This window comes from Haliaeetus leucocephalus, unplaced genomic scaffold, assembly GCF_000737465.1.
Source record: "Haliaeetus leucocephalus isolate CR32 unplaced genomic scaffold, Haliaeetus_leucocephalus-4.0 Scaffold1014, whole genome shotgun sequence".
NCBI classification, from domain to species: Eukaryota; Metazoa; Chordata; class Aves; order Accipitriformes; family Accipitridae; genus Haliaeetus; species Haliaeetus leucocephalus.
In genome coordinates this window covers 2,932,599-2,960,493 of record NW_010973450.1, presented here as the reverse complement: position 1 = coordinate 2,960,493, position 27,895 = coordinate 2,932,599, and the positions used below count along the sequence as shown (strand labels likewise).

The window sequence follows — 27,895 nt, the reverse complement described above, 5'->3', positions numbered from 1 at the left end:
TTTTTTTAAAGGGGTGAAAATTTTTTTTCCCCCCCCCCCCCCCCCCCCCCAAATGTTAAAAAATTAGCATGTCACAGGAGCTGCACATCCGGAAGTTCTTTAGTCTATATGTGAACCCAGTGTAAATTTACATAAGGTATCAGTTCTTAAGTGTAATGTCTAGTAGGTATGAATGCTTGCCCTTCTCCTGTAAGTGGATTAAGTGAAACTGCAACAGAGAGCTATACTTTAGGAATAAAGATTCAGGAATGGCACCGTGTATAGGTAGGCCCAAAAATCTTTTCCAGGATGCATTAGGACCTTTGCAATTAGCTACTAGAAGTTGGATTACTTTAAGTGATATAAGTCAATGGCAGGGGTTTGAAGTGAAGAGTTTTTGCAATTAGCAGATGATTGTTCTTGCTGCTCAAGATTTTAGTTGCGTGTGTGACCAACAAAATCTAAACTAGTCCCTTAATGTTGATCTGCATTTTACTCAATAAGACTTTTGTCTTCGTTTGCTTGTAACTTTTAACAAAGTTTTTTTGTCTAATGTAAAGTTATCATCCTAGGATTCTAAGTAAGGTTGAAGTACTTTCTGAAGATTTCAACTACAAGACATAGTGACAGGAAGGTCAGGAAAATAGCTGTCCCTTCCATAACAGTGAAAAAAAAAAAAAAAGTTACTGAATGAGAAAAAAAAATTCTGTGAAACATGTAAATGATCATGTAGTTGTATCTCTGTTAAAATTCATAGACACCTGAGAGTCTATCAGTTCTATCATTGTCCAGCTTTTGGAGATCAGCTTGATTAACTTTCACTTTCTTTTAATGCAGCTGTTTCTTACTTCCATGCAGCATAAACTGTTTTGGCTATCTTTGCCAACTTTATTGCAGTGGGGTTGTTTTGGTTTTTTTTTCCTTGTTTTTTTTTTTTCTTTTTACAAGTGTGTAGGCCCTTCAAAATGTCCACTTCTCAGCACATCCCTAAAGCTTATCATCTTTATGATGTTGTAGCCTGGATAGGTATTGTCTGATCAAAGTCTGCAATCCAGTAACTTGCCTCTGTTTCCAAAGATGACACATCCTTGGTCGTTAGATAATTTTGTATTGTTTGTATTCAGTCCTTGCATTCCTTCTGGACATCTGGGGCCTTTATTACTATTCCTGTCATTAATTTGAATGCTAGTGTTCTGCTAGCATAGCACAGTGCAAAGTAAAACTGAGCTTAGCTGGATGAATTGCTATTGAAACTAAACACTTTATGGTTGTTACAGAGCAGTAGATACTCTGCGGTAGGAAGATAACGTGATACTGCAGAAGGAGGATAGGATGTAATTTCTGTTTAAGTGAACAGAGTAAATCCCAATTTGTTTACATGTTTATAGAGTGCTAAATGTATACAGAATGGGATGAAGAAACTTTTTTTTTTCCTTAAAGTTCAGTTCCCTAAGAAAATGAGACTTCCATGACCAGTTTTGTAAGGGGATTGTCTGGCAGGTGATCAGTAACTTTGGAGCTCCTTGGTATGTTTTATGGAGAGGCAGCTATGTGATGGAAAAATGCCGAATTAGTGAACACCCTCACTGAGGGCACAGCTGCAACATGGGCTACAGACAGTCCAGGCGGCGAGGAGTTGTTACGCTTGCTCTCACTGAAGGGAAACGTTCAGCTAGGGTCCCTTCTTAAGACAGTAGGGAGTCCAGGAACAAAAGCTGATTTGGTTTGCTGTTACTTATGGAATGAGTGACTTTTGCCATAATTAGTTCACAGATCATAGTTAGTACTTTTATCTTCTTTCTTGTAGGGATTTTTTACCTAGTTAACTGTTGTTAGGAGTAAAGGATAAGCTCTTAGCATTGATTGGCAAATTTATCCTGAACTTTCAATTTCTGGAAAACTGTTCATGAGATATATTTGCCAAAAATCAGTTTGTTTTGGTTTTTTTCAGTGAAATTGAAATACAAAACAGTGTTAATGTAATTTGTGAAAGAATAAATTGAGATAAAAACTTAAGTGTAGAAAATTTCCAAGTCTTTATCGCCTAGTGTAAATTAGCACTTTCAATGGAGGGGACTTATCTTGTAAAGATTTTTTTTTTTTTGCATGTGCAAGTGAATTATCGAATTGTAAAAGTGCATGAGCAAGTTTTGTTGCTTAATTGCTATTTTCTAGAAATGTTACATTTTAAATTCTGTTTAACTATTACTTACACGGCATGCCTTATGTGTCAAGCCTGCAATTTTCCTGCAACAGCTAATTCATCTCTGTGATAAGGATTCCTGGAAATTTGCTGAATCCAATGGAAATGGAGTATAATGTCTTTACAGGGTTGCATTAATTCCTGGTTGAACTCCAGATGTTTGTGAAATTAGAGGAAATGTAAATTTAATCCTCTTGGGTTTTCTTCTGAGTTGCATCTCTTGTGGGATATTGTTCTTTTACTTCCTACTTACATTGGTCTTGTTGCTGTTTTTTTACAAAAATAAAAGAATACGTTCAACTTTAAACTGCTTATTAAGCACAAATCATAAGTGAAGAGACTATTTTTCAACTTTTTATGTTATTGTTAATTTTACATTAGGTCAGCATTTAAGAGTCTATGAAAAGTAATGAACAAAACATACATGTTTTATACTCTGTATTCGAATAGGCTGCTAATCTCCCACTTGAAATTCCTCCAAAACTGGAGAGTCACTTTAAGATTGAGGACAGCTTCTGGCTTCAGTACGTAATAAAAATAAAGGAACAGTATTTTACAAATCTGAGATGTAAAGTAAGATTAAGTTGAATCACTTATATCTACTCCAGGCATACAGCTAGAATTTTCCCTTTCTTAATTGTGTATAAGGCAGTAAGTTCTAATTTGAAAGCCTCTACTACCTCAATGTTAAGTTGAAGAACAGAAGGCAGAGAAATCCATCGAAACATTGCTTTTGGAGCAACCTCTATGTGTGAGTGCAATGAGAAAAGCAGTATCTAATGAGTCACATCATTTGACTGTCATCAGTTTAAATTCATATGTTGGAAAAGTAAAGAAGTAGCAGAAGTAAAGATGATATCCATGAAAACTTGATTTGGCCCTGTTCTGCATAAGTGTTATGATACAGTTTTTAAATGCATGATCACATTTTTTCCAGATGAATTCTGTCTTAATGCCTAAGGTGGACCTGCTTTTGTATGAAACTCTATTCTTTCCTGCTAGGCTACAATTTGCTACATTTCATTATTTGAAAGATGCACTGTGAAAGAAGTAAGAGCTTGTGGAGGGGGAAAGGATGCAAAAGATTGGTAAATGAGTTGAATGTTTCCCTGTATAACAGGATTTTATCCTGTACTCTGTGACATGGCCCATTGTTTTCCTGATAATGTGACCTAACCAAAGTATTCAGTTGCTTGCCAACTCTCTGTTCTTTCATTTTAATTTATTTTTTCTCTTATGTGTTGAGGCATTTGCTTACAGAAGTATTGAGGTGTGATGGATTCCACCTAGGTCAGTGGAAGCTATTGTTTCAATATATAAAATGCCATAGAATTCTTTGTATCCTTAAAAAAGTAATTCTGAATGTTTCAGATTGGATACTGAAAGTTGAAGGCCCTTGAGTTAAATCTCTGTTTATGTCAGCTCCCCATTTGCAAAGCTCTTTTTTTTTCTTTTTTTTTTTTTCCCCCAAGGGAAATTAGTGAAATGGGTTCATAATGGCTATGAAGAGCTCAGCCACTTAATGATGAATACTGTAGGTTATGGCATGAGAATATTCATAGTCCTATAGCAGATTAGGTTTAAGTATTCTGCAGTGAAAAAGGTCTTGGCTACAGATTGAACAAGTATGCTATGCATCGAAAAAGACAGGTGATCAGAAAACAAAACATGGGTTTTGATGTATTATTTTAAAATCAGAAAAGGCCATTTTGACAGTTTAATTGGAGAAAATAGTATTTAGCCATTGAATTCCTGTGAATCCAGTTATTGCTTATACACAAAAAATTAGAATCTCAGACCTGAGAGATGTTCTATAAAATAATTGATGCATTAATTATATAAAATATATTTCCTAATTATAAAATAACGTAATGTTTTAAATGTAGACTATCAGTACTGAAAATTTTAGGAAACTAAAAATTAACTGAATGAGGAAAAAGTGGTCTTAGTAATAATATTAGTTCTGCGAATTCAGAAAAAAATGGGATTAACTAGCTTTTCAGAGTACTCTGGTAGATATGAATATAAGTGATAAAGAAAAGCAGAAATGTATAGTTATGTATGATATTTAAAATGGTCTGTTCAAATAAACATATTTATACAAACCATTCTTTTTCATCAGTGTTAAAAATCTTTTGCTTGGAAATCTTGCATTGGCAGAGGTTTGGCTGGATTATTGTACCATTTTGTTTATGTACTTAAAAGTAAAATGAAGACAAAGTGTGATTGTATTAATTTGAATAATACTGTGGAGAGCCCTGATGTATGTTTCATGGTTCTTTAGTGACGCATCTACCAGAATGCTTTTTCTTTGGTTCTAGTCTGGCTTTGGTTTTTGTTGTTGGGGTTTTTTTGTTGTTTTGGGTTTTGTTTGGTTGGGTTTTTTTTTCCTTTGTGGTTTTTTTTTTTAACTGAAGTGTAAAATAAAACATGGGAAACGAACACAATAAAGTTGTTTCAAGCTTCTAGCAGTGCGGGCCACCTAAATTTTGCCATCTTGGCTACTGTGATCTGAATGTGCATTTAAGGCAGTGGTGTCATGTGTTTTCACCTTCTATGCAGTTCATAGTTAACTGTTATCAGCTGCATACACCTATGGGTCTTGATAATGTGGTCCTTTACTGAAGTAGTCAGGTATTTAGTTTCTAGTTCTGGCTCACCAGGTATGGCCTGTTTTATAATTCATATTCCCAAGCAGGATGTTATTAAAGGAAAAATTATTCTGTCTTAAGTGATGGAGCATTTGCACACACTTAGTGTGAGATATCTGTGTGCTGTTATCTCAAAGAATTCTGGTCACTCTGGAAATTGCTTAGAGTGGCTCGCTGTCTGGCAGATTAGATAAAACAATTTTAAAAGAGTTTTGGTTTTAAAGTAGTTAATTTGAATCACTGAACTATTCTAAGCCATGCATTTGTTCTGCCACATGTTTCCAAGTCCTCCTTTGTCTGCTCTTTGGTCCAGTTTAAATTTGATCTTCCTGGATTTAAGCAACATCCCTCATTTGGAAAGAAAGACTTCCTCATGCTTCTGTTGAAATCATTAATAGCTTTGTTTTTGGCTTCTGTGAATTTCCATAACAGCTCCATAATGCAAGCCGTAATACTTCCTCAGAGCAACGCACTCACTGATGGTCAGATTGTTCCTAGCTTTTCCATTATCCTTTTGGTGTTGAGTGATTTTTCAGATCTTTAAAAAAAAAAACAAAACACCAAAAAAACCCACCACAAGGACTCTCCTGGGTTGCAGTGTATATGCCTCTGTTTGTTAGCTTTCAGGCAATGAAATAACATCAGGCAGTTGTGTCCCTAGAGAAACATGCAAACTTTAGAGGGACATAAGAAAAATGTATAGGCAAGAAAAAGATTATGCATAACAAAAAGAACAAAAACAATACAACATTGTAGCTAGTTTACAAGTAGTTCTTCTGCAAGAGTTCATTTGTTTGGGCTAATCAAGATAATTGTATGTTTTGTTCTTTTGTTGTTGGTGGTGGTTTCTTGTCTTGTGTGTATTTTTAACAGAAGATAACACCATTACAGGCATAAATACCAATTCTCAAAATTAGATACGCTATTTGTATCTTGAACTTTTGTTTAGGGAAGTTCCACTTGATTTCAAAGTTAGGAAGAGTAGAGAAAAGTGTAGAAGCACACTGTGGAGCTGTACTTGCAGGAAGGTGGAATTATGAAGGAACAGCCCTGGTTACAGGTAAGCATTCTTAAAGTAATGAAGTGTTTTGAAAACTAACAGAAGAGTTCTTTCAAAATAAAGCCTTTTGGTTTTTTTAATCTACAAAGTTGATATGTCATAAAGAAATGTAAGGGTACAAAAAATGTAGTATTAAACTAAGTTTATGAAAACTAAGTGCTTTCAATAAAATATGTAGAATGTAAGTACTTTATGGGATAAATATAACAGGATGTTTTGGAAAAATAATTTAATCCTTGACGTATGTTTAAAAGAGGTAATCCCAAATTTCATTGTTCATATTGTAGTTACACTGAATTTGAATGAAAAAAACTGAGTCTGTTAAGTGTTCACACACTGGTCTAGCTTGAAATTCTTGTGAGAAGGGGGAAATGGAGACACAAAAACAGCAATATAAATGAAATTAGCTACAGTAAGTTACTTTTTTTTCCTGGGTTTATTATTGCCTTGTTTAGTAGAAGCTAATTTTGCACTATTTGATTAATGCTGCTTTAGAAGAATGTTGTCTATCTTAGTAGAAGATTTAGTAAAAGCCTTTATATTTTTCAGTGATCCTATTTATTAGATGTTATCCTATTTACTTGAAAGTGAATGTTCTTAATATCAGATAGAGTGCTTAGATGTTTTTGTGGATATTCTGTACTTCATAAAGGAGAATATTTGATTTTTTTTTTCCCCTTATCTGTTAAAAAAAAGGCTGCTAAGTTGATACATTTATAACCCTGCACATGATGTTTGGGGTTTTTTAACCAGCACAGTTTACTGAGGCCTCATGAGCATCTTGAATGTTCCTGTGCTTCTCTTTCTTAATTATTAGGAGTGATATAGATCCAGCTGCAGTCTAACTATTTTTTTTCTTTATTGAGGCTGGGAGAGTGATCTCCCAGTGTCTGCATCTCTACATGTCTTTTTGTCCTAAATCTTTTGGTAATTAGTTGCTTTTGGCATTTTTGTCAAAAACTTCTATCCTGATGTTAAGGGGAAGCTAATTAAATTTCCTGTGATAGACTTCTCCTTTATGGGATTTCTGTTGGTGTCAGAATTTTCTACAGCCTCCCGTTGATCTAGCACAGCTGATTTCTTTGGACAAATTCCAACTCAGTCCAGAAGTACTGAAGATAATTTTGGATCTGCTCGTTTCCAGACTCTGACTCTAAAATGCTGCTTCAAGGAACTCTGGCATGTACCTCTGAAATCCCAGAGGGACAGAAATACTGTTCTTTTTAAAGACAGATTTGCCTCAGGAAATTCTCCAAAGAAAAAGTTAAAGTGGTCTTTTCAATCTCGTTGTTTTGGGTTTTTTTGTTTGGGGTTTTGGTTTTTGTTGTTTGTTTTTTTTTGAAAGACTACATGACACTTATGGAGAGTATAGGAATTCATCACCATATCCAAACAGCATACTCTGAGAAGGTCTACTCTTACACTGCAACTATACTTGGAGGAAGAGTGAATCATTGATGATACTGTATCAGTTAGAATATTCTTTATGGCTGTATTTCAACAGTATCAAATGTGCACAAATAAGATTTTTAAATTTTTTTTTACACTTTTTAAACACTTAAAAGCTACATTGGCCAGATATAAAAAGCTGAAATCTGGTAAGTAAATTACCTTTGAATGGAAGAATGACATTAAGTGTCTGGGTGCACCTTTTTCCTCATTAATTGAATCTGGGAGACCTAAATGAAGGCCCAGAGCTGTATGTTTCAAATATGATAGCACACTAGGAAATCTGTGTTCTTAATGCATACCTAACTATGCTGTACTGTGTATAAGAACTTAATCTTTAATAAGTAAACTGAGTTTCTTGGTAACACGCAGTTATGTTATAAAATTTAAGCCTTCCAAACAGACCCTTCAGTTATCTTCAGTTTCACCATTTATCAACTGTGAAGCCTCCAGTTTAATACATAAAATCTGTTCTTACTCTCTTCGGACTCCTAAGAGACTCATTTAATCAGCCTCCAGGCCATTGAACTGTAAATAGATGAAAAGTACTAGCAATGCTGAATAGAGAATACAGAACTTGGGATACTTTAATAGTGATGGACTTTCACTTCCCAGCAGCAGCTTCAGATAAGGAGACTACAGGGATTTTCAGGAGAGGAAGAGACTTGTTGACAATAGCAGAAGAACAGTCTTAAATATTTTTTCCTTAATATACTACCTCTTTGCATGTTAGGAAAACTACATAAACAATATTTACCTCTAAGAAGACCTGGACTTATTTTAACTCTAGTGTTTCCTAGGTAAATACAAGTGCCATGTTTGTTAGACGTATTATTGCATTTAAGTTGATGATTTCTGTGATAACTTTACAGTTGGTGAAGATGGCCAAGTGAAAATCTGGTCTAAAAGTGGGATGCTGAGGTCCACTTTAGCTCAGCAAGGTAAGTTAATTTTCTTAAAGTTCCATTAGAACTTTTTAATTTGGGGTATTATGACATATATTTAAATAACAGACCCTAAATCTGGCAGTAATGGTTTGTTTAAGGATCTTAAGGCCTGGATAAACTTAACTAAAATTAAATGTAAATCATAGTTGAATACAGGGGGAACTGGATTTTTAATAACATGATTATCTTAAAAAAATTCTTCAAATTAAAAGTATTATTGCAACATTTTTAGACAATAGTTTCAGTTTCACCCTAAGGATTCTGGAAAGGCTAAAGAATTAAACAAGAAAAAAATCCAGTTTTTAATATCAAGCCACAGAGTCTCATGGTGAAACTGAAAAAAAATAATAATCTAAAAGCATTGCAAGAATGCTTGAAAGATGCAAGGTGCATGTGGGTTAGTTCCTCTGAACTTTAAAACTCTTTAACAGCTTTTGGTTCATCTATTTAACTCAGTAACTAATTTAATATATAGAAACAGTCCTGCTGAAATGAAACAATCCCTGTGCTTAAGTTCTTTGTTGAACTGGGGCCATGGAGTCCTAACCTTGATCTTGGCTTTATAACTACAGTTTTATGCATACTAGACCATTCCAGTTATTTATGTTAATTCAAAATCACATTACTGTAAAGTGCAACAGTATAAACTGCAAATATGTATTTATACAAATAATGTTTGATATTTTTAAAAAGCTATTTTTTATAATCATAATCTCTAACCCTTTTGTACTATATCAGTGAAGATACTGAGCTAGATTTTGTTTTTCAGACTTCATACATTGAGATCATGTGACCTTTTGACATTTTTTAAGAAACCACATGCACCTGGGGTTGGGTTAAATGTCAGACCTTTATCTCTTTCTAAAACAAATTATCTAAATTCTTTCAACCTGTTGAAGGCATTTTAACCACAGGAGTGAATGTAAAATGTATTTCAGTTCTGTTAAGGAAGTTCATATTCAGATGTAATGTTTTTTCATGCTTACAATGTAAAAAGATAAGCCAACTGAACTGTAATTTTTGAAAAGAAAAATAAAGGTTGAAGCACACACTCTTCACTATTTCTCAGTTGATAGTTTCAGGGTTTTTTTTATACTTCATTGTGCTTATTTGAGGTTTGATGAAGCTTATAAAGTAAGAGATGTTCTAGTTTGAAATATGCAAGCTGAATTTTCATTGATTTCTTACAGTTTCTGGTACAGTATAAAAGTACAGTTGAGTCCCCATGGAATAACTGTCATCTTGTATTTGTGTTTTGAGATAAGATCCTGTGAGGCTAACAAACCCTTTAAACGTAAATTTATAGGATCAGATTCCCACAGACCCCTCTGTAAGCTACTGACATACCTGGGATCAGGATAGGATTCTGCAGAAATTATTAGTTGTTTAAGAGAGGTATATCATGTTTGAGCTAATTTTGTACTTCCTTTATCATCTCCTTGAGAAATGAAAGGATTCCCGTTGCTAACATTCTTTCTACTCATTCCATTCTTTGTATTAGAAATAAATTTTCAGGCTCTTATCTTTGGATGATGGTCCACATGCCTATTTTATCTTTGGCTTTTTATTCACTACAAAACCACGAACATAAATTTTTCCTTTTTTATTTTTTTCAGTAATTACATGGAGCGCACTGGCTGCATGTCCTTCCATCATGCCGATGCATGGAATAAAGATAGTGTGACCCTATAGCCTCTACTGCATTCAGCCTCTAGCTGTAGTATTGCTGTTATGGCTGCATTGTTCTTTGAGTCTGCTCTCACTTCTTCATCCTTAGATTATCTTAATATTCTTCCTTTTTTTCCTTCTTTTCCTTAAACTGAAAGCTTTTTTAAAAAATGCCTTATTTGCAATCCTTTGGGCTTCCAGCTGACATGGTGCGCTGATCTCTTTTGCTTTTTTTTTCATGGATCTCTTTGGTATATGTTGGTAACCCACAGGATTCTGGTTAAAGCGGGATTTCTCTATGTATTCTGTGTTGTATACATTGCAGCATAACGCTGTGTGCAAAGTGTCTGTGTTCCTGTGGAGAGAGCCACAGAATTATGAAGAGCAGGATGTATAAAGTATAGATGGTCCACATGTGAAAGAGAAGATGGCTCTACCAGCACAAATTTTTATGGTGCTTTGTAGACTCTGATACTAAGATTGTTTGAGGTGAAGTCTGTAGTGTCATTGGTGCCACCTGCACTAACTGAGTCCTTTGCAGACCAAACATCTGGTTAGTAGGACCCATGCTGAGCCCACAGTTGCAGAGCCTCTCTTGAAATGTGTGGCTAAAATTGCTGCTGCTGCAGTTCATAAATCACTGGCTCTCTAACCCTTGAAGTCCTCTATGGAGTCAAAGGTATTGGTCAAGTGAAAATTAAGTAGAATGCAGGTGTGCCTTCCTCACTACAATCAAGATTATTCTGCAGTGCCATTTCTTTAGCTTATCCCACCAGTGAAGCTGACAGCTTTGCTGATAACTTTACTCTTAACTCCAAGATCTGAGAAGCTTCAGGGCAAGCAAGCAAGCCTCATGGATCCACCCTAAGTATTTCATTGCTAGAGCACCTGCTTTGATCCTGGTTAATTATTCTGGTGTCCCTAATTGCAGTCGAGACAGGAGTAATTCCTTGTGGGAAAGTCATATTCTAAATCCACAGGATGACTTTATTTCTTGTGCCATGAAAACTTACTTTCTTTAAGAGCATTTGATCAAGGACATCACCATAACCTTTATGAAAGTACACATACATTGTGCAGGGCAAGTCAATGTTCTCCATGTGCTTTTTGATTCTTGGTGAAGCCATGACATTCCATTATAAAATAATATGATACTTATTTATCATTTAAACATCATTATCCACAGACCTATTGTTTCTGTGTCACACATTCTACTACTTTACCTCAGATGGATTTCTAATTCTTCAGGTGATTTCTGTCACCTTTCTTTCACCTTGAATTTGTCATCTAGTACTCTTAGGACCATATCTTTCTTGAATATTTATCTTTTGGCCCTGCTGACTTTCTGATGGGCTTCCAGTGACTAGTACACTGGGTAAGCACCAAGGAGTAATACAAATAATTGGCTTATAGGTTGCCGTTTTGGTTAATGGAAGCAAAGTCACAACAATTCCAATGTAAACAGTTTAATTACAACATGTTTATTGTGAAGTGGAACTTACTTTTTTAAGGGACAACTGTATTCCAAATGCAGCTCCTATTTTTTGTGCTGCCACAGAGAGAAATGAAATTGTTTGAATGAATGTTTCTACCCCCGTGAAAGTAAAAAGTCTCACGCAGACTTACTGTTGTAATTACCAAAGTATCTGTTGTGGCTGAAAGTGTCAGAGTGACTGCTCTATCACTCCTGCACTCAACCTAGCTCTTTCTGTGCTGTATGCATTGGCCACAGGAATGATTCATTGGGGATTAACATCTGCTAGTAGAGCACTGAGATGTGAAAAGCCCACCCTGTGTGCTTAATGCTGACGTTCTTTCTTCAGATCTTCTCTCAGTCCACCTTTTCTGCTTTTCTCGCTTCTTTTCTCAGAGAGTTTTTTTCCTGAAACTGTTTATCACCAATGCAATTCACTGCAGTTTGTCTGTTCTGCTGAATTTTTCCTTCCACAGCAATGCAGTGTGTTGGCAGTCTTTTCCCAACCAAGTTCTTGTTAAGTGCAGAAGGAAATGAGTTAACTTAGCTCCTGCTGTTAAGCCCTGGAAATTGTGGTTAAGTAGTCAGCCATCATAAAAAAGTTAAACATTTGGTTTAAATATAAAAGTCTTCTGATTGTTAAATCAGCATTAGAGCAGGACAAAAATTAGTTTATTTAGAACTTCTGTACAGCTGGTGACAGAATTTATGTCATTTTCAACATAAATTGCTGCCAGTAGGAAAACAGCTAGTGCCAGATTTACTTAATATATGTTGTATGTTTCTATGAGTTGTCTCCTGTAATGGTTGACGAGTTAAAAAAAAAAAAAAAATTACATCATTCTGTATTTCTAAGTAACATAAAATAAATGCCTTCCTAAAAAAAAATACACAAAGTACAAAAATATACAGGAGCAATGACACCAGGTCTCAGTTTAGAGTTTGACTATTTGGAAGCTGAAATCAAAGTTTAGTGTGCTGTATTGATGTGGCCGTAATAAAATAAGTTTTTTGTTCAGAGAGAAAATTCAAAGGCTTAAGTAGTAAGATATTAGATGATGTTAGGACAGTTGATATAGCAGTTCAATCACTTAAGTATCTAAATATCATCAAAATATTCCCATAAAAAGATATTCATGGGTCATTTTTTGAAATGGAACTTAATATGCCAAAAGTGTCTTTGAAAATTTTACCCTGTAAGAGCATTTCTCAAGCCTTTTGGTTTTTTTTACCACCATAAATGATAGATGTACAAAAAAATGGTTTATTTGCTCAATTTGATTTAATTTGCTCAATTTGATATTTAGTTATCAGCTGAAATATGCATGACTCCCTAAGAAGTGCACACCTCTGAGAACTTAGGAGAATTTCTTTCCATTTTTCTCTTCTAAAATTATGGAATTGTCAAATACCAACGTTTAGGCTGTAACAATTAATTGCTCTTTCTGAGGTTTCTGATTTCTCAAACAGAACTTTTGGGGTACAGTTCAGTTGTCTTAATGTAAGTGTACCATTAGTGCCATTTGAGGTTCATTGGGCTATTCTGTCTAGCCTCCAAATCTGTTCCAGGAGATGGATCTCATTCAGGTCCTGTGTTGTATCTATAAGGTCCACATGGGTATCTTGGAGTACCCTAGGTGCGTCGCATTGCTTAGGTGCTTGTGTTTAGACAATTGAATTGTGTCTTCAAAGGCCTCATTTCTGCCAGTGAGAATATTAAGGCTGTTAGAGAAAAACAGAAGCCTGAAATAAGCCTTCTCTTTCCCATTTCAGAAGATACGGAAGCAAGTTTTACAAAAAGTAAAGAGAATAGTCTGACAGGGACTTATTACATAGTCTCCCTTCTTGCAGTTTTATATGCACTGTAATGTTGAGGCCATGCTGAAACTTGCTGTCCATTGCTACAGGGCTTTTGCTGTGATAGAAATAAATGTTTAGACATGCTCTTTACTTAACTTTCTTAGTTTTATTTGCAAGGAATCAAGTAGCTTAATACTTTGATTCTTCTTCTTCAGGGAAGACTAATCCTGTCAAGTACTATGGAAAATATTTGCATAGTTGGCAAGTCTGATTTCTTTTTTTCCTGGATGCTTTTTCCATGTAATTTTTTACTTTCTTCTATTTTCAAAAAAGGTCATTTGAAAACTGCAACATAACATGATTTTAAAACAGAACAGTCGGTTTTATTCTAGATATATCACACCGCAGTTTTCAATCTGCAAAAAAATGTTTTCAATTAATTGGGAAAAATCTGTGAAGTCTGCAGGCCACTCTTTCTAGTTTTATTTGTTGTCATTTGTTTTGTAAGTTGCTTGAATATGGGATGTTTGGTTTTTTGTATGTGCAGCAAAACAAAAATATGTGTTTTGTTAAAGGCTTAATTATGGAGCCTAAACATCTTACAAAGAATAATTCAGGTGCAATACAAAACTTTTTCTACCCACATTTGTGTTCAGTCTCACTATTGTAGGTGAAAAGAGCTATTTTCTGTTGTCTGTTGATAAGTATTAGGATGACTGTTGTTGTGTTGATTTTTCTGTATCTTTTTAAGTTACAATTGTGAATAAAACTGTATTAGAGTATAAAAGATTAAGTAAATACAAAATACAGCTATTACTGTTAATTTTCTGGAGTTGTGTAAAACTGTTCCCTTATAAAAAGTTCTACAAGTTAATAGCATGGTAAATGGCAATAGATAATGAGCTTTGAGAAAGATGCAATATTAAAAACACAGTATTAAAATGATAGGTGGTGGCATGGGGGACCATCTACCTGACTTGCTGGGCTTACTTTTGATACAAATATTTGTTGATTTTAAATTAGGTGTTGGTCAGCATCACAGTTAGTGGTCTCAGCATTGGATTTAATCGTATTGTAGGTATTCTGGCAAAGAAGCGTGCGGGGATTTCAAGGTAAACATGAAATGGTTTTGTAGGTATTTGTAGGAATTGTCTAACAGACTAAAGAGGTAGCAAGAGAGAAGATGGGAAGATTTGACAGCTGGGCATTGAAGGCTGACTTTGTGGACTGATCAGTTGGGAGCAGTTAACATTTTAATACTGAATTAAAGATGCCATAATGCAGATAGACCTTAAAAGTAAACTGGTGTGGTGGGTTGACCCTGGCTGGATGCCAGGTGCCCCACCAAGCCGCTCTATTTCTTCCCTCCTCAGCAGGACAGGGCAGGTAGAAAATAAGATGGAAAAAAACCTTTTGGGTCAAGATAAAGGCAGTTTAATAAAGCAAAAGCAAAGGCTGCATGCGGAAGCAAAGGTAAACAAAAGCTTTATTCTCCGTTTTCCATTAGCAGGTAATGTCTAACCACTTCCTGGGAAGTAGGGCTTCAGTATGCATAGTGGTTGCTCCAGAAGACAAACATCATAATAATGAATGCCCCCTGCCCCTTCTCCTTTCTCTTAGCTTTTATTGCTGAGCAGACATCATATAGTATGGAATATCCCTTTGGTCAGTTGGGGTCAACTGTCCTGGCTACATCCCCTCCCAAGATCTTGCCCACCCCCAGCCTACTGGTGAAGGGGGGAATGTTGGAGAGACAGCCTTGATGCTGTGCCAGCAGCACTCAGCAGTAGCCAAAAGCTGGTGTGTTATCAACACCTTTCTAGCTATCAGTACAAAGCACAGCACTATGAGGGCTGCTGTGGGGAAAATTAACTTAATCTCAGCCAAACCCAATACAACTGACCATGAAGGGCTTTGTTTGATAATAGAGAAAATGGTACAAAGGGAAATGGCGACACACAAATCTTTACAGTATTCCCGTTAACCATGAGCCAGGGGATCAGTACATCAGGGTGTGAGAGAAGCACCTTAAAGATGAAAGGTGACCTAGAGGTGAGAAGGACAATGTCATGTTATTTTGCACAACTATATCTTGGAATAAATTGGTCAGATTTTTATTTTAAGAGCAGGGAAACAAAAACAATTGGGAGGTTCAGTGAAGCTGAAGAAACAAAATTGTCCAGTTATAAGGATGATTTGACTCAAGAAGAAATCTTAGAATAGTGGAAGAAATTTGGTGGTTTTAATTCTTCCAGAGGTGGTTTTAGACAGACCGTGAAATGAAGAAGCAAGTAGTGAATGTAGTCAGAGTCTGCTGGGACAGACCTTGCAATAAAATCAGTAGGTCTTAAGTGATGTATTGAAAATATGGATAGGTACAATATGAGAAAAGGAGATACTTACAGCAGTAGTAAAGTCATCCACATTTTCGGTAACCCAGATGTAGTATTGGACAAGCCGTCAATTCATTATTTGTTTTGCTTAGAGTTGATTTGTTCAGAGTTAAATTTAGAGTAGCCCCATTGAAAGTGGTAGGTGTTTGACGATTTACTCAAGTGGATTTACCAGGACTTCACTCTATGTATTTTTATTTCCTTGAGAAGTGTTGGAAGGGTATGCAGCATGAGCTAAAGTCTTCCGAATTGTCCTTCTGGGTAGCATCTGTCTCTTCCTGCTGTTCCTGTGGCTGTCTAAAACATGAAGTGAACCAGTAAACGTGACCATAAGTGCAGTCAGACAAGTGTGGAGGACAAATGGTTGCCCCTAGTTTGGCTTTCTCCCACTCCTGAATTTTTGATGTGTGATTTTAAGTAACCAGTTTGAAGTGGCTATAGCAGTTTCTGCATAATTTGATCCGATAAGTACCAGAAATGCTTTATTTCGTTGTTTCTGTCTACAGGAACACCAGTGTACTCAGTAGCCTGGGGACCTGATTCTGGAAAAGTTCTCTACACTTCAGGGAAGCAGCTGATTATTAAACCTCTTCAGCCAAATGCTAAAGTTTTGCAGGTATCATTAATACATTAAGGTTGTCTCACACTTCTATGTGAAAACTTTTTTCAGTTATCTAGAGTTTTGCCAAATGTAAATGTTTGTGCTAAAATTTTCCATGCAACATGTGTACCGCTCCCCCCCCCCCCCTTAGTTTTTTTGAGAATAAGGAGATTTTTCATTTCTCTAAACTAAAAAATTTTTGACAGTTTCTGCTGTGGATATTCTTCAGGCATGTGACTAAGCATTTCCCTTTTTGTAAACAAAGAAAAAGCAAAAAGACACAGAAGCCTTTCCCTTTTCATTTGTTACAAAAAGGCGGAAAGATAGAGAAGCAATCGTTCAGAACACGCTTTTAATGCAGATTGTTATGCTCTCATTCTGCCTTTTTCAGGCTGTATTTAATTTAATTTTCTGCAGAAGAGATGACGTCTGTGCATTTGTACTGTTGGAAAGCCTGATCTACCCTGGAGTGTATGAATGCTAGTAAATGATGAGTGATAAATATTAAAAATAGAAGTTGTCAGACTTGTTGCATCTATGTTTATTTTTTTTTTTTTCCATTTCAGTGGAAAGCCCATGATGGACTTATTTTAAAAACTGACTGGAACTCAGTTAATGATCTCATTCTTTCTGCAGGTGAAGATTGTAAATATAAAGTGAGTGCTGGTTAACTTTTTAGGGGAAACTAAATAACTGAAAAAGATGTTCAGCATTTTGACGTTTTTGAATTTTAACAATACTTGGAAGCTCAAAATTAAATGAGAAGTCTTTAGTTTTCAAGAAAGACTTGTTAACCTAAGTTGTGTTATTTGTAAATACATCTCACTCTGTCTAGTAGCATAAAATTTGAAATGTGTTTTGTTGTTTTTTTTTTTAAATACAGCAGATTAAAAATAGGTAAAATGCAAGTGAAACAAACTCTGAAAGGAAAATATGTAGAAATACAGACATGATTACTTGAAATAGTAAAAGCTAATGACATAAAATTAGAGGAGATAAAGCTCCTGTTTTCTATTACAGGAGCATTACTGAATCCCTTAAGAAATTTTTTGGTTAGAATATTCTGTATCCAAAATGGAAAGCACATATTGTGTTTCTTCCCTTAAGTAGGAGCTTATTTTTAATTGTATCATATTTGGTTCTATCATTTTCTAAGTGTATAATGGCTGTGATAAAAATGTACACAATTAAGAAATTAAAAAAAAAAAAATTCTCAAAGTGTTAAAATCAAATGACTTGACTCTCTGAATTGGCTTCCTGGTATTTTGTTGGCTTCAATCAGTGAGAAAATCTCTTTGGTCTGGAAATTTGCAGAGGAGCCTCGCATTGTTGGGAAATGAGTGCAAATAGAATAAACCTTGTGGTTATTTTACAGACTTACAGCAATTTGCAGGAAACAAAACGCATTAGTTCAAAATATTTTATACAGAATAATGTAGCATTTGCCATAGCAGCAAAGCAAAGTCTATTGCATTAAACAAACCAAAATTGATTAGGAACAACCTTCACTGAAAAGTGAAGTATAATATCAGTGATTTTTCTAGTTACACAAAAAGGCACTGAAATAACTTAGTATATTTCTGCAACTTCTGTGATAATGAGAGAAAACGATAGCGCTAGAATAAGTAAGGGTACGCCCAATCTCTGTTCATATAGATATATATTTAATTTTTTTTATTAAGGTTTGGGACAGTTACGGCCGTCTACTGTACAGCTCACAGCCCCATGAATATCCTATAACATCTGTTGCCTGGGCTGTGGATGGAGAATTATTTGCTGTGGGGTCTTTTCATACTTTGCGTCTATGCGATAAAACTGGGGTAAGTAACAACTCTGAGAAATACCAGATGTGGAACTGTACAAATTTATTGAAAATACAGTAAATATTCCTGAGGATATACGTGTACAGGCGGGTATTTTTATTAGCAAAAACTAGTCATATCTTCCAGCACCTTTCTACTGGGTGCATCTGACTAAGATATTGCCTTCTTGATCTGCTTAGCTGCACTTCTAATAAGTTTTGGGTTGGATAAAATTTTTTTATAAAATTTTGCCTTTCAGGACATTAACTTTTCTGGTGCATTTTTTAGCTTTATGCCTTAAAAACACAGAGTTTACGAGAATCTCTTGTAAGGCAATCATATCACGTAGTTATTAACCGTAAAAAGCAAAGAGTGTATAACAATAACCTATCTTAAAAGAAGAGGTGGAAGAACAATATCCTGTGCTTTCAGTATTTAGTTTTTTTCTTAAAAAATACTAAGAGTTGACAAGCACATCTCATGAGGAGATCACAAAATGCAGTTGTCAGGCATTAGAAATGATAAGGCTAAAGCAGCAGTAAAAGAGGAGCTAACATTCATGCTTCTATTTCTGATGGCTAGACAAGGCACAGTTTTTCAAGCTGAAGACATACTTTAATCCTCTCATCTGAGCATCTCTATTACTTCTTAACTGTTGTGAGAGAAGAAAGGCTCCTAAAAGAGATACCTTTCTTTTCTTTTCCTTTTTTTTTTTTCTTTCCACTTGAAGCTTTACTCCCAGTTTGTTGTTGTTTACCTAGGGGGTTTTTTTCCAACTTGGTCCCCAATTAAAATGAATTTAATGCAGTTTCATCTACCTTAATTGGTATTTTAAATTAGTTAGCCCAGAGCACAGATTGACCTGATTGTCTCTCTGGATTTCCTGGGGTTCTGCAACTTTTTGTTCAGAGTCATGTTGCATTGAACCTTGCTGATTTGGGATTTTTATTGTCTCATTTGCTGCCTCTTTTTTTGTTGCGTTTGTTGCTCTTTTGCTCAGATTGGGAAAATGGTGTTTGCTGTTGTGTTTTTGGGCATCTTCAGTAGAGCATGGTTCTTACCATGAACTTGGACTATGTGTTTCGAATAATTTTGTATTCGTGAAGAAGAGCCTGTAAAAAATTATGTGATAAGACCTCTGAGTTGTCATATGTCACTTTTTATACTGATTCTGGTTTCACTGATCTTTGCTGATAGAAATGTAAGCTGGGCATTAAGTTTGAAGTAGGGATTGCTTCTATTTTCTTTGCCTTCTCCTCTTACCTGCTTTGAAAAATTCCTATTGCTACTGATAATTATCTTGAAGGAAAACACAAGTATTCATATGCAATTTTCTTTTGGAAAGTATTAATTTTCCGATTTAAAAAAAAGTTGTTTTATTTTGATATTTAAATTTTTAAGATTTTTATGTTAAGGAGATTTTTATTACCTGTGTTTAACAAACACGCTAGAAAGTTAAGAGGGTAAAGTAGTGAGTAGAGCTGAAGTCTATGGTATGAACTTGTGCAAAGGATTGGGATACCACTCACATAGGTAAAAAAGATACTGAAGTAGTTATAAAAGATAATCAAGTAAAGAAGATATTATCTGTCTCTATGGTATAAATCTGGAGAGCAGATTGCAATTTCCATCATCTAATGTTTTCCATCATTGAAATTACGAAGATATATCTTCCTGTTAGATTTGTCTGCCTTTGTTTTGTCCAAAATTGGATACTATTTCTCTTTGCAGAAGAAAATGGATAAATTGTCTTTATACATACAGTCATAAAGATTGTGCAGTCATGCCTCATCTGTTAGGGGGTGGGACACTCAGATTGCTGTTAAGTGGCTACATCACCAGTGGGGACATCTTTTCCTCTACCTGGCATTCTTCTGGATGGGTTAATAGGCATTGAGGGTGGGATTTTGTTGTTACTTTTATCAGCTCGGTGCACAGATCTGCTGATACACTTGCTGCTTCCCTCAGAAGGTCCATTAGGATTTCATCAAAGCTTTTGTTCCTAGGCGAGGTGGATAGGAAGATTTTGTTATATTTTAGTATGCCACTTAACTCCACTTAAAATGTAATTACAGCAGTAATGTACCCTGACTGTTGTCCTTCTATCTCCCTATATAAATATGCTGTTGTAGAAGTGTTTATATACATTTACCATATTTCACTCGATGAAGCCAATTAAGGTATATTTGTATAAAGCGATTTATATGAGTATAATTACATCTGTGTTGGAGTACATTATGTAACATACATTGGTTTAAACAATCAGACTAGCCATTAGTATTTTCTTCTCAAAACAGTGCTTTAAACCATACCCTCTTCTTCCACAACCGCTTCCCATCTTCTTTCGGAGTACTGGGATTACTGAGCTGTATCAGCAAGTGGTAAACTGAAATGAATATGCTCTTGTGTGGGTGAGGCCAACGATTTAAATTGAATTTTGCAATCAATATAGATTTATGCTTAAATGTGGCAAAGACTGGTGCAGCGGAAAAGGAAGACAAGTACTAGATTTCTTTTTCTGTTTCTGATCCCCAGGGCATTACTGTTTTTCTTGCTAGTTATTATGTAATATAATTTACTGTATGTATGGTTCCAGCTCCTGCTAGCCGAAAACCAGTAATTTTTTTAATCAGCATTTAATATTGAAGAGGCTTGTGGACTTTGAAATTTTAATGCAGATAGGTTTATTTTTTCATAAAATTAAGGGTTCTTTTACCTGGTTTATTACTCAACTCAAAGAAACAAAGACATGTACAGTAGCTAGTGCCAGATGCTTTTGTCTGTTTAGCAGCTGGCAATGATAATTTATTGTTTTCAAAAGTCATGATTTTTCATGCAAGTTTCTTTCCTGACATAGAATGTAAATAGTTACTAAAGAAGTGGCTTTGCTGGTATTGAGGGAAAAGGAAGAATGATTCACATACCACCAGAGTGATGGAGTTTGAAGAGAACCAGACCTGGCTTTTACTGGTCAACATAGACATTTTTATTATGTCTGATGTAATGGAGCTGTATTGGCAAATTGCTCCTCAGGGAGCCATCAGGCGATATATATATATCATTAACTCTTCTCTAGCATATGTGTTCAGTTTGGGGACATAATTAAATTAAATTCTGTTAGCGTATGTTCTTTTTTCCTATTCTTTTCTTTCTACCTGGATGCTTTGTTCTAGCAGCTTCATGTTAAAAAAGAAAACTAGAAATACAATAGTAACTTTTAGAAGTTTTATTTCTTCATTTAAAAATCACTTTTGCTCCCATAGCATTATGTATCTAAAGGAAATTATTATGGCTATCCTACAGAATACTAAACAAAATATATTTCATGTTGGAATTTGTTGCCTGCTTTAGTGTCCATGATCATTAATCCTGTCGAGAGTGCTAAGATTAATTTTAAAGTATATATATTGAAATCTAAAGCTGCATGTATTGATGGATAGCCTTTAGCCTTCCTGGTGTTCACAGCTTTTCAGAATCTAATCACTTGGATGGAGGGCAGTGCTTAAAAAGTTCATTTATGTAAGCTATTTCCTGTGGCTCTGCATGCTTCCCTTGACATTACTGATCAGGTCAAAATATTTACACAGTAAGAGATGGTAAGAATGACTGAAATTTACTGATTTCCTTCTTCCCCACTCCACTCCCACATAAGTATCTTGGAAAATGGACCATACCCATCTGCTCCAAAGACAGGTTGCTTTCCCAGTGCCTTAGCGAGTGTAGACGGATAATTGATTAAAAAAAACTTAAAGTGTAACACTGTGGTCAAATTAATCCTTTTAAAATCGCCAACAAAAGTTAGCAAATATGGACATCAAATTTATATTTTGATAACGCTGAATGTATTTATGCATTTGTTTTGGGGAGGCCTTTTAGATTTTCTTCCATTAATGATTTATTTACCCTTAATGCCGATCGATCAGTTTGATTTGATTTTTGGTGGTTGTTGTTTTCCAAATTAATTGTGCTCCTGTTGAACATTTTTTCTGGTGATGTTTACAGGCTGTTTTCATAAATAAATTGGCGTTTGTTTGAGTGCTAAATCTTGCCCTTTGAAATACTTTTATCTTGATTTCATCACTATGCTTAGCAAATGCTTTGTAATGAAAGCAATTCTCTGCATAAATCTGTTCATGTTTTTAAAAGGTTATGTACATGCTACAAACTTTCTGTTTTATTACAGAATTAATTGTGGCCATTTTACTAGACTGGTAGTTGCATATTTGACTGATTCTGTTATATACAGCTTTTTATATTCCATGGCTTGTTCCATGGAATGTCTAATTTTGGTAGAAATTCTATAAAAAACATTTGGAAAACTTAATAAAATTTAGGGAATATTGCCTAATATCTATAGAAAATAAAGAAAAACATTCTGCAAGTATAACAACTACTCTTCACCCGCCACCCCATTTAAAACAAGTGTGAGTGTGGTGCTATGGCTAAAAAATACTGAGTTCTGTGATAACATGTTTCTATTCAGCTTTCTTCTCAGAAAGATACAGACTTGAACTTAATGAACATTGATTACATTAATTTAATGTCCGGCATTGGCCTAATTGACTATTAAATTAACTATGTTAAATAGTTAGCAGTGTTTGTCCTTTTTTCCTTATTTTTTGAACTATTGAAAAATGAGGGGAAAAAAGCATCTAAGAATTTTAAAACTACAATGTAGCAGGTATCTACAGAGAAGCTTTGAAAATAATTTAAGTGTTTAGCATTAAAGCCATGATTTTCGTTCAGGACAGTAAATTGTGTGACTATTATAAAATTAACATAATTTATCCTTTAAATTAATCCTTTAAATTAACATGAGATATTGGACAAATATAAAAAGAGATAGCAAGATTTTGAAAGTGCATATAGACAGTGCATATGTTTTCATATTATTCTGATAGTGATGAATTGTCCTAAACTAGAGCACTATGAAAACCCAAGCAAATCTGTTTTCTATAGAGTTACAGTGAGCTTTGATCCCATTACATTTAGTTTTAGTCTTGTTTCACAGAGATATGCATTTGGCAGTGTAACAAAAACAAGGTTTTTTTCTGTGCTGTCTCTATTTCATCTACCTTTATTAACAGTCATGATCCTGAATTCTTTGTAGCTCAATAAAAGAAAAAATATTATAGATAGGTTTCCCATGGAGTTACATTGTTGACCAGTTCTTTCCAAGTTCACATATTTTAATTTATTAGAATTGGCTAATGTAACTTCTGGAAGAAAACGAAAACATGTGGATCATCTATGGAAGTAATAATCTATTTAAAGAACAACATCAATGTTCATTTTCTAAGGTTAAGAATTTATATGGGACAGTTTGTCATCCCATTTTTAGTTCTTGGGTCTAATAATTGTGAGAATGTGCTTGGATTTCAAGAGAATTTTAGATATCCTCTATTTGTCTTTGTTCTTCTAATACACAGCTTAATACCTCACCTGCAGGTCATAGCTTAGTTCTTGATAATTCACATTAATTACTGGGGTCAAGTCCAACAAAAGTTTAAGAAGGCAACAGGAATCCTTCATAGTTCTGTACTTCAATAGTTGTATGAAGGATGTTTTTTCCTGTTCAGGTAAATTGCCCTATGTTCACATGTGGACTTCCTTACCTCCAGTTATGCATGTTATCTCTGGTTTGTAGAATCTTTTGTGGATTCCCGTGTGGTAGGCATTGAAAGCCTAATAAGTCTAATATTGTAAAATATAATTTTATTTTATACCCAGTAAAATATCGGGGGGGGGGGGGTATATAGACATATATACATATATATTTCCCACGAGCTAATTCCATATATTTGTGCATATTCAGGTGTTTCTAATGCACCTAAGTATAGATTTGCTTTGCATAATTGATTTTTATAATCTTGTAAGATCCAATGTGCTTTCCATTTAATCAGAAAATTAATAGTCATTTTCTGATGGGAAGCTTCTGGGCAGTTTGCACTAAAGTATTGGTTCATCACTCAGAAGTAGTGAGAGCTGATTGCCAGCTTTTAATGGACATTCAGACTATAATATATTTTCAGGTGTCAGCTACCTCTGCACTAATGTGAAATGCCCTGTGGAACACAAGGAAAACTGAGCCTTCACTTAAAAAAAAAAAAAAAAAAAAAAAAAGAGGTCCTCAGTTTCAGAGGTCCTGAAACTTTCTTTGTCAGACTTGGATCGGAGGCTGATTCTAGCACATTTGTCTTGGTTTATATCAATTGGGGCATAAAAGGACAAGAACATGTATTTAGTGTTATTCCATTCTGCGCTCTGATTCCTGGAATGGATTGTGGGCGAGACTGCACATTTTCTTTTCATAAACAAAGGCAAAATAATAGGCAAAGACTATTATTAAAGTCAGTGGATTAGGTATGCTATGTAGATTCCGACGTCATGGGGAGGCTCAGCAGTATCAGCTTTAGTTCAGCTTATGTCAGCATTCCCTGTTCAAAACTTCACATATACTGGTAAACGGAGCAGAAACAGAGACGAGCCAGGAACAACCAAGTGTCTTTTGCACAGCTGACATCAGTTTTACTCTTATCATTTAAAATATAAGAAAATATTCTTTATTCTCTATGTTTTTTCCAAAATGTTTATGCTGTGGTATTCTGTGGACTACCATTCTTAATTTATTGCGTTCAGTCCAGAAATAATAACTAAACTAGATCCTTCATATTGAGTCTTGGAGCATCAATGTTATCCATGTGAAAGGCTGTCCTTGTTCCTGGGACGCAGAGTTCTCTGAATCTGCTCATCGAAATAATTTCACTGACATCTCAAAAGCCTGCTCAGTTTCCATTTATGGAAGTGAGACAGTATTCAATGACTACAGTACTTCATCTTTTTTACGACATTGTGCAATCAGAAAAGGGAAGGTTAAGGTATTGCTTTTATGTATTTATTTAATATAATGAAAATTTTATAACTACTGGTTCTGTTCTTGAGAGAGTTCATTGAATTCAAAGAAAAATTAATTATGACACAGAAAAAGTATAAGCCAAACAGTAATATCGAAGTGTAATATTGCAGCTAATGTTAGAACAACGTTCATACAGTCATTCATATAATTGCATTCATACCTTTTTTTTTAACTCAGTGTATTTGGTTTTTAAAAATTGTTCCTATCTTACAAATTGAGAGCTAAATTATTTTTATTATAATATTTTGTGTACATGATAAATGTACCAGACATCTGCAGGGAGTATGAATCATTGGAGTGGTCTGAATTATACCAAGAGCTTTCAAAAATAACTGGAAAATAAAACTTTGTAATTGCTTTACATATTTTGTTAAAAGAATTATGTTGTACTCTGGAAATATTTTACTGAGCATTTCAACTACCTGAAAAAAAAGACTTCTGGATTAAAAAAAAAAGTAGTTTTGGAAATGTATCCTCTCAGAGCTGCAGTGTATCTGCTATGCATAAAAAAGTAGCACCAAAGCCACATTCTTCAAGCTCCTTAAACTGGTTCTTAGTTGATGGCTTGATGCCCCTTTATTATTCATTCTGACTGATGGGTAGATTCTTGATCTAAGGGAAATGACCTTAGAAACAGATTTGTCTGTTGGGAGGATCCCAATATTCAGTTTTGAAATAGCACTACTTCAAACTGTTGTCAGATAGATCACATCTGGCCAGCTGTGAAAAATATGTCTCAGATGTAGGGCATTTAGAGCATTCTCTGAGCGTGCTTGTTACAGTCATTTGTCCTACAACCTCAAGAGCTTACTCATTTGCCATATAAGGATGTCAGATATAGTTAAATATTGTGCTCTTCATTACTATGGAGTGTTTCATACAGAATTCATCCCGTTGAGACAGAAGAGTAGGTTATGGACTTTTCCCCCAAAATTGCAATTGCCTTCCACAACTGCGGATCGTATAGGCAGTGAATGGCGTGTCTGTCAGCCAAGAGGCATGGAAGCTGAAGCCTTGAAATTGAGTACTTGAAATTGGAAATTCAGTCAGTGCTGACATTGTCTTTCGCTCACCCTTATGCGTGTAGGCAGTAAAAGAGCCTTAACTCAGTAGGTCATCTTACATAGTATTCTGCAAATCATTAGCACAACTGGGAGGTTGAATTTCATACCATTGTGTTTCCTTGCTATTGAACATTTAAGTCTGACACCTTTATTTTACTGTATTTTTTGTGATTTCATTTCATATAAATCATATGAAGACTTTGTGTGAAGGACTTAGTATTTCTTGGGTTTTATGTGTACTGCAAAAGAAATCAGAATATGAAATGTGTTAGAAACATTAGGTGAGTATTTTCTTCCAACTGTCTCCCCTTTGGTATAATATCATGTATCCAAAAGTCATGAGAATCCAATGTCTACATTTAACTTCTATCACATGTTTTTTCTTACTGATTTGATTCTTAAGATTTCAAATGTATTTGGATATTCAGGTAGTTCTTCAGTTGCTTTTTAAAAACATTCTATTACACAGTTCTGAAGAGGCAATAGTTGAGATTTGCTTCTTGTTTTAAAACCTGGTTTAATGTCTTCCTAAAAGTCCATAAAAAGGTTGTTTCATTTTTTGTCATCCTCTTTCAGGGAAACGCTTGTTCAGAGATTCAGGATGGTTTGTATGAACTGTATTTCTGAGATGCAAGGAATAGAAAACAAGTGTCTTGGTCTGAAAATTCTTTTGGTTTTTGACAAGAATGTATCAATAAGGATCCAGTTCAACTTTAGAGGAGCCTCCTACATAAGGCTGGGGGAATTTAAGAATAAAGTTCTTCACTGAAGGAAATCTAAATATTGAAAAGGAACAAATTAGGTTTAGTACTAAATGTAAGCTTCTCTTGGAACTACATTCATGCTATGGATCAGAAGGAAAAAAGCAAATGCTAGTTTTAAGAGCACTTCTTTGTTCTTTGTGCTAGGGGGATTTATAATTTTATTCTTTGCAATGCTAACAGAGAAAATGAAAATACGAGGGGTGTCAAAGGATAAGAAATCATGTGCTGTTTCATTAAAGCATGTGCTCTGGCTCTGCATCCCCGTTGCACTGGAACAGGCGATTCCGTGGAGCTGCGTGGGCAGGATGGGGGGCAATGTGCCCTGTGCAGGCGCAGGCAAGGAATTAAAATGATAAATGCAGCTTACCCCCTTATTTTTTTACTAACAGCATCTTCTAGCAGCCAGCCTACAGGTCACGAACTGCTGTATAATCTCTGGTGTCTTTTGCCCGAGGCTGGCTGGCTGCTTGGGCAGAGCAGCGTGTCTCCTGGTCTCTGATCTGTACTGCACTGCAAGCTTCCAGTCACTGCTGCTTTCACAGCTTCTTGCTGTCCCAGTAATTTGGGGCCCCCATTTAAAAACCAACAAACTGAACTGCTAACTATATTTTAATAGACATAGATGATGTAAACTAGTAGTAGAAGATGAAGGAAGATATTGGCAGCAATACCACAGAAATGCATTTGTTAGGTCCAAGTGAGCCTTTCCACCTTGCAAACTCCAGTTAGCAGGAAAATGTACAATGATGCCATTTTGCCTATTATTTGAATTTGTAGCTGCATGGGAAAGCAGGTATACTGCTTATTTTGATAAGCAGATTCTGAAACATGAAACATTTGACTTGTGCCTCCATGACATTAAACTGTGATGCTCCTCTGTGACCATTTCTTAATTAGTCTAAAATGAACGTAACACAGAGACCTATTGTTTCTGGTTCTCTCCAAAGCCAGACTAGATGTGACTTTGCTTGCAGTAAGTGCAAATTTTTTGTTGTTATTGCAAGCATAGCAACTGGAAACTTTTAATACATCCTTCCCCTGTACAGTAACAACAGAGACTAGAGAAAAAGGTAGGCAAGGTACCAAGCTTCTTTTTTGTGTTAGGAGGAGAACAGCATACAGGC

The 27,895-nt window shown here is 35.2% G+C and overlaps 1 protein-coding gene across 4 annotated transcripts in view; it reads left to right on the top strand.

Annotated features, from left to right (window-relative positions):
- Positions 1-27,895, top strand: part of IFT80 (intraflagellar transport 80) — a 56,443-nt gene that overhangs the window by 6,999 nt on the left and 21,549 nt on the right. For all 4 annotated transcript variants that reach the window (XM_010584972.1, XM_010584970.1, XM_010584968.1 and 1 more), the window contains exons 5-9: positions 5,783-5,893; positions 8,215-8,283; positions 16,131-16,240; positions 16,792-16,881; positions 17,908-18,045. In XM_010584972.1, coding sequence (XP_010583274.1) covers positions 5,783-5,893; positions 8,215-8,283; positions 16,131-16,240; positions 16,792-16,881; positions 17,908-18,045 — 518 coding nt within the window. The remainder of the gene's footprint in view (positions 1-5,782; positions 5,894-8,214; positions 8,284-16,130; positions 16,241-16,791; positions 16,882-17,907; positions 18,046-27,895) is intronic.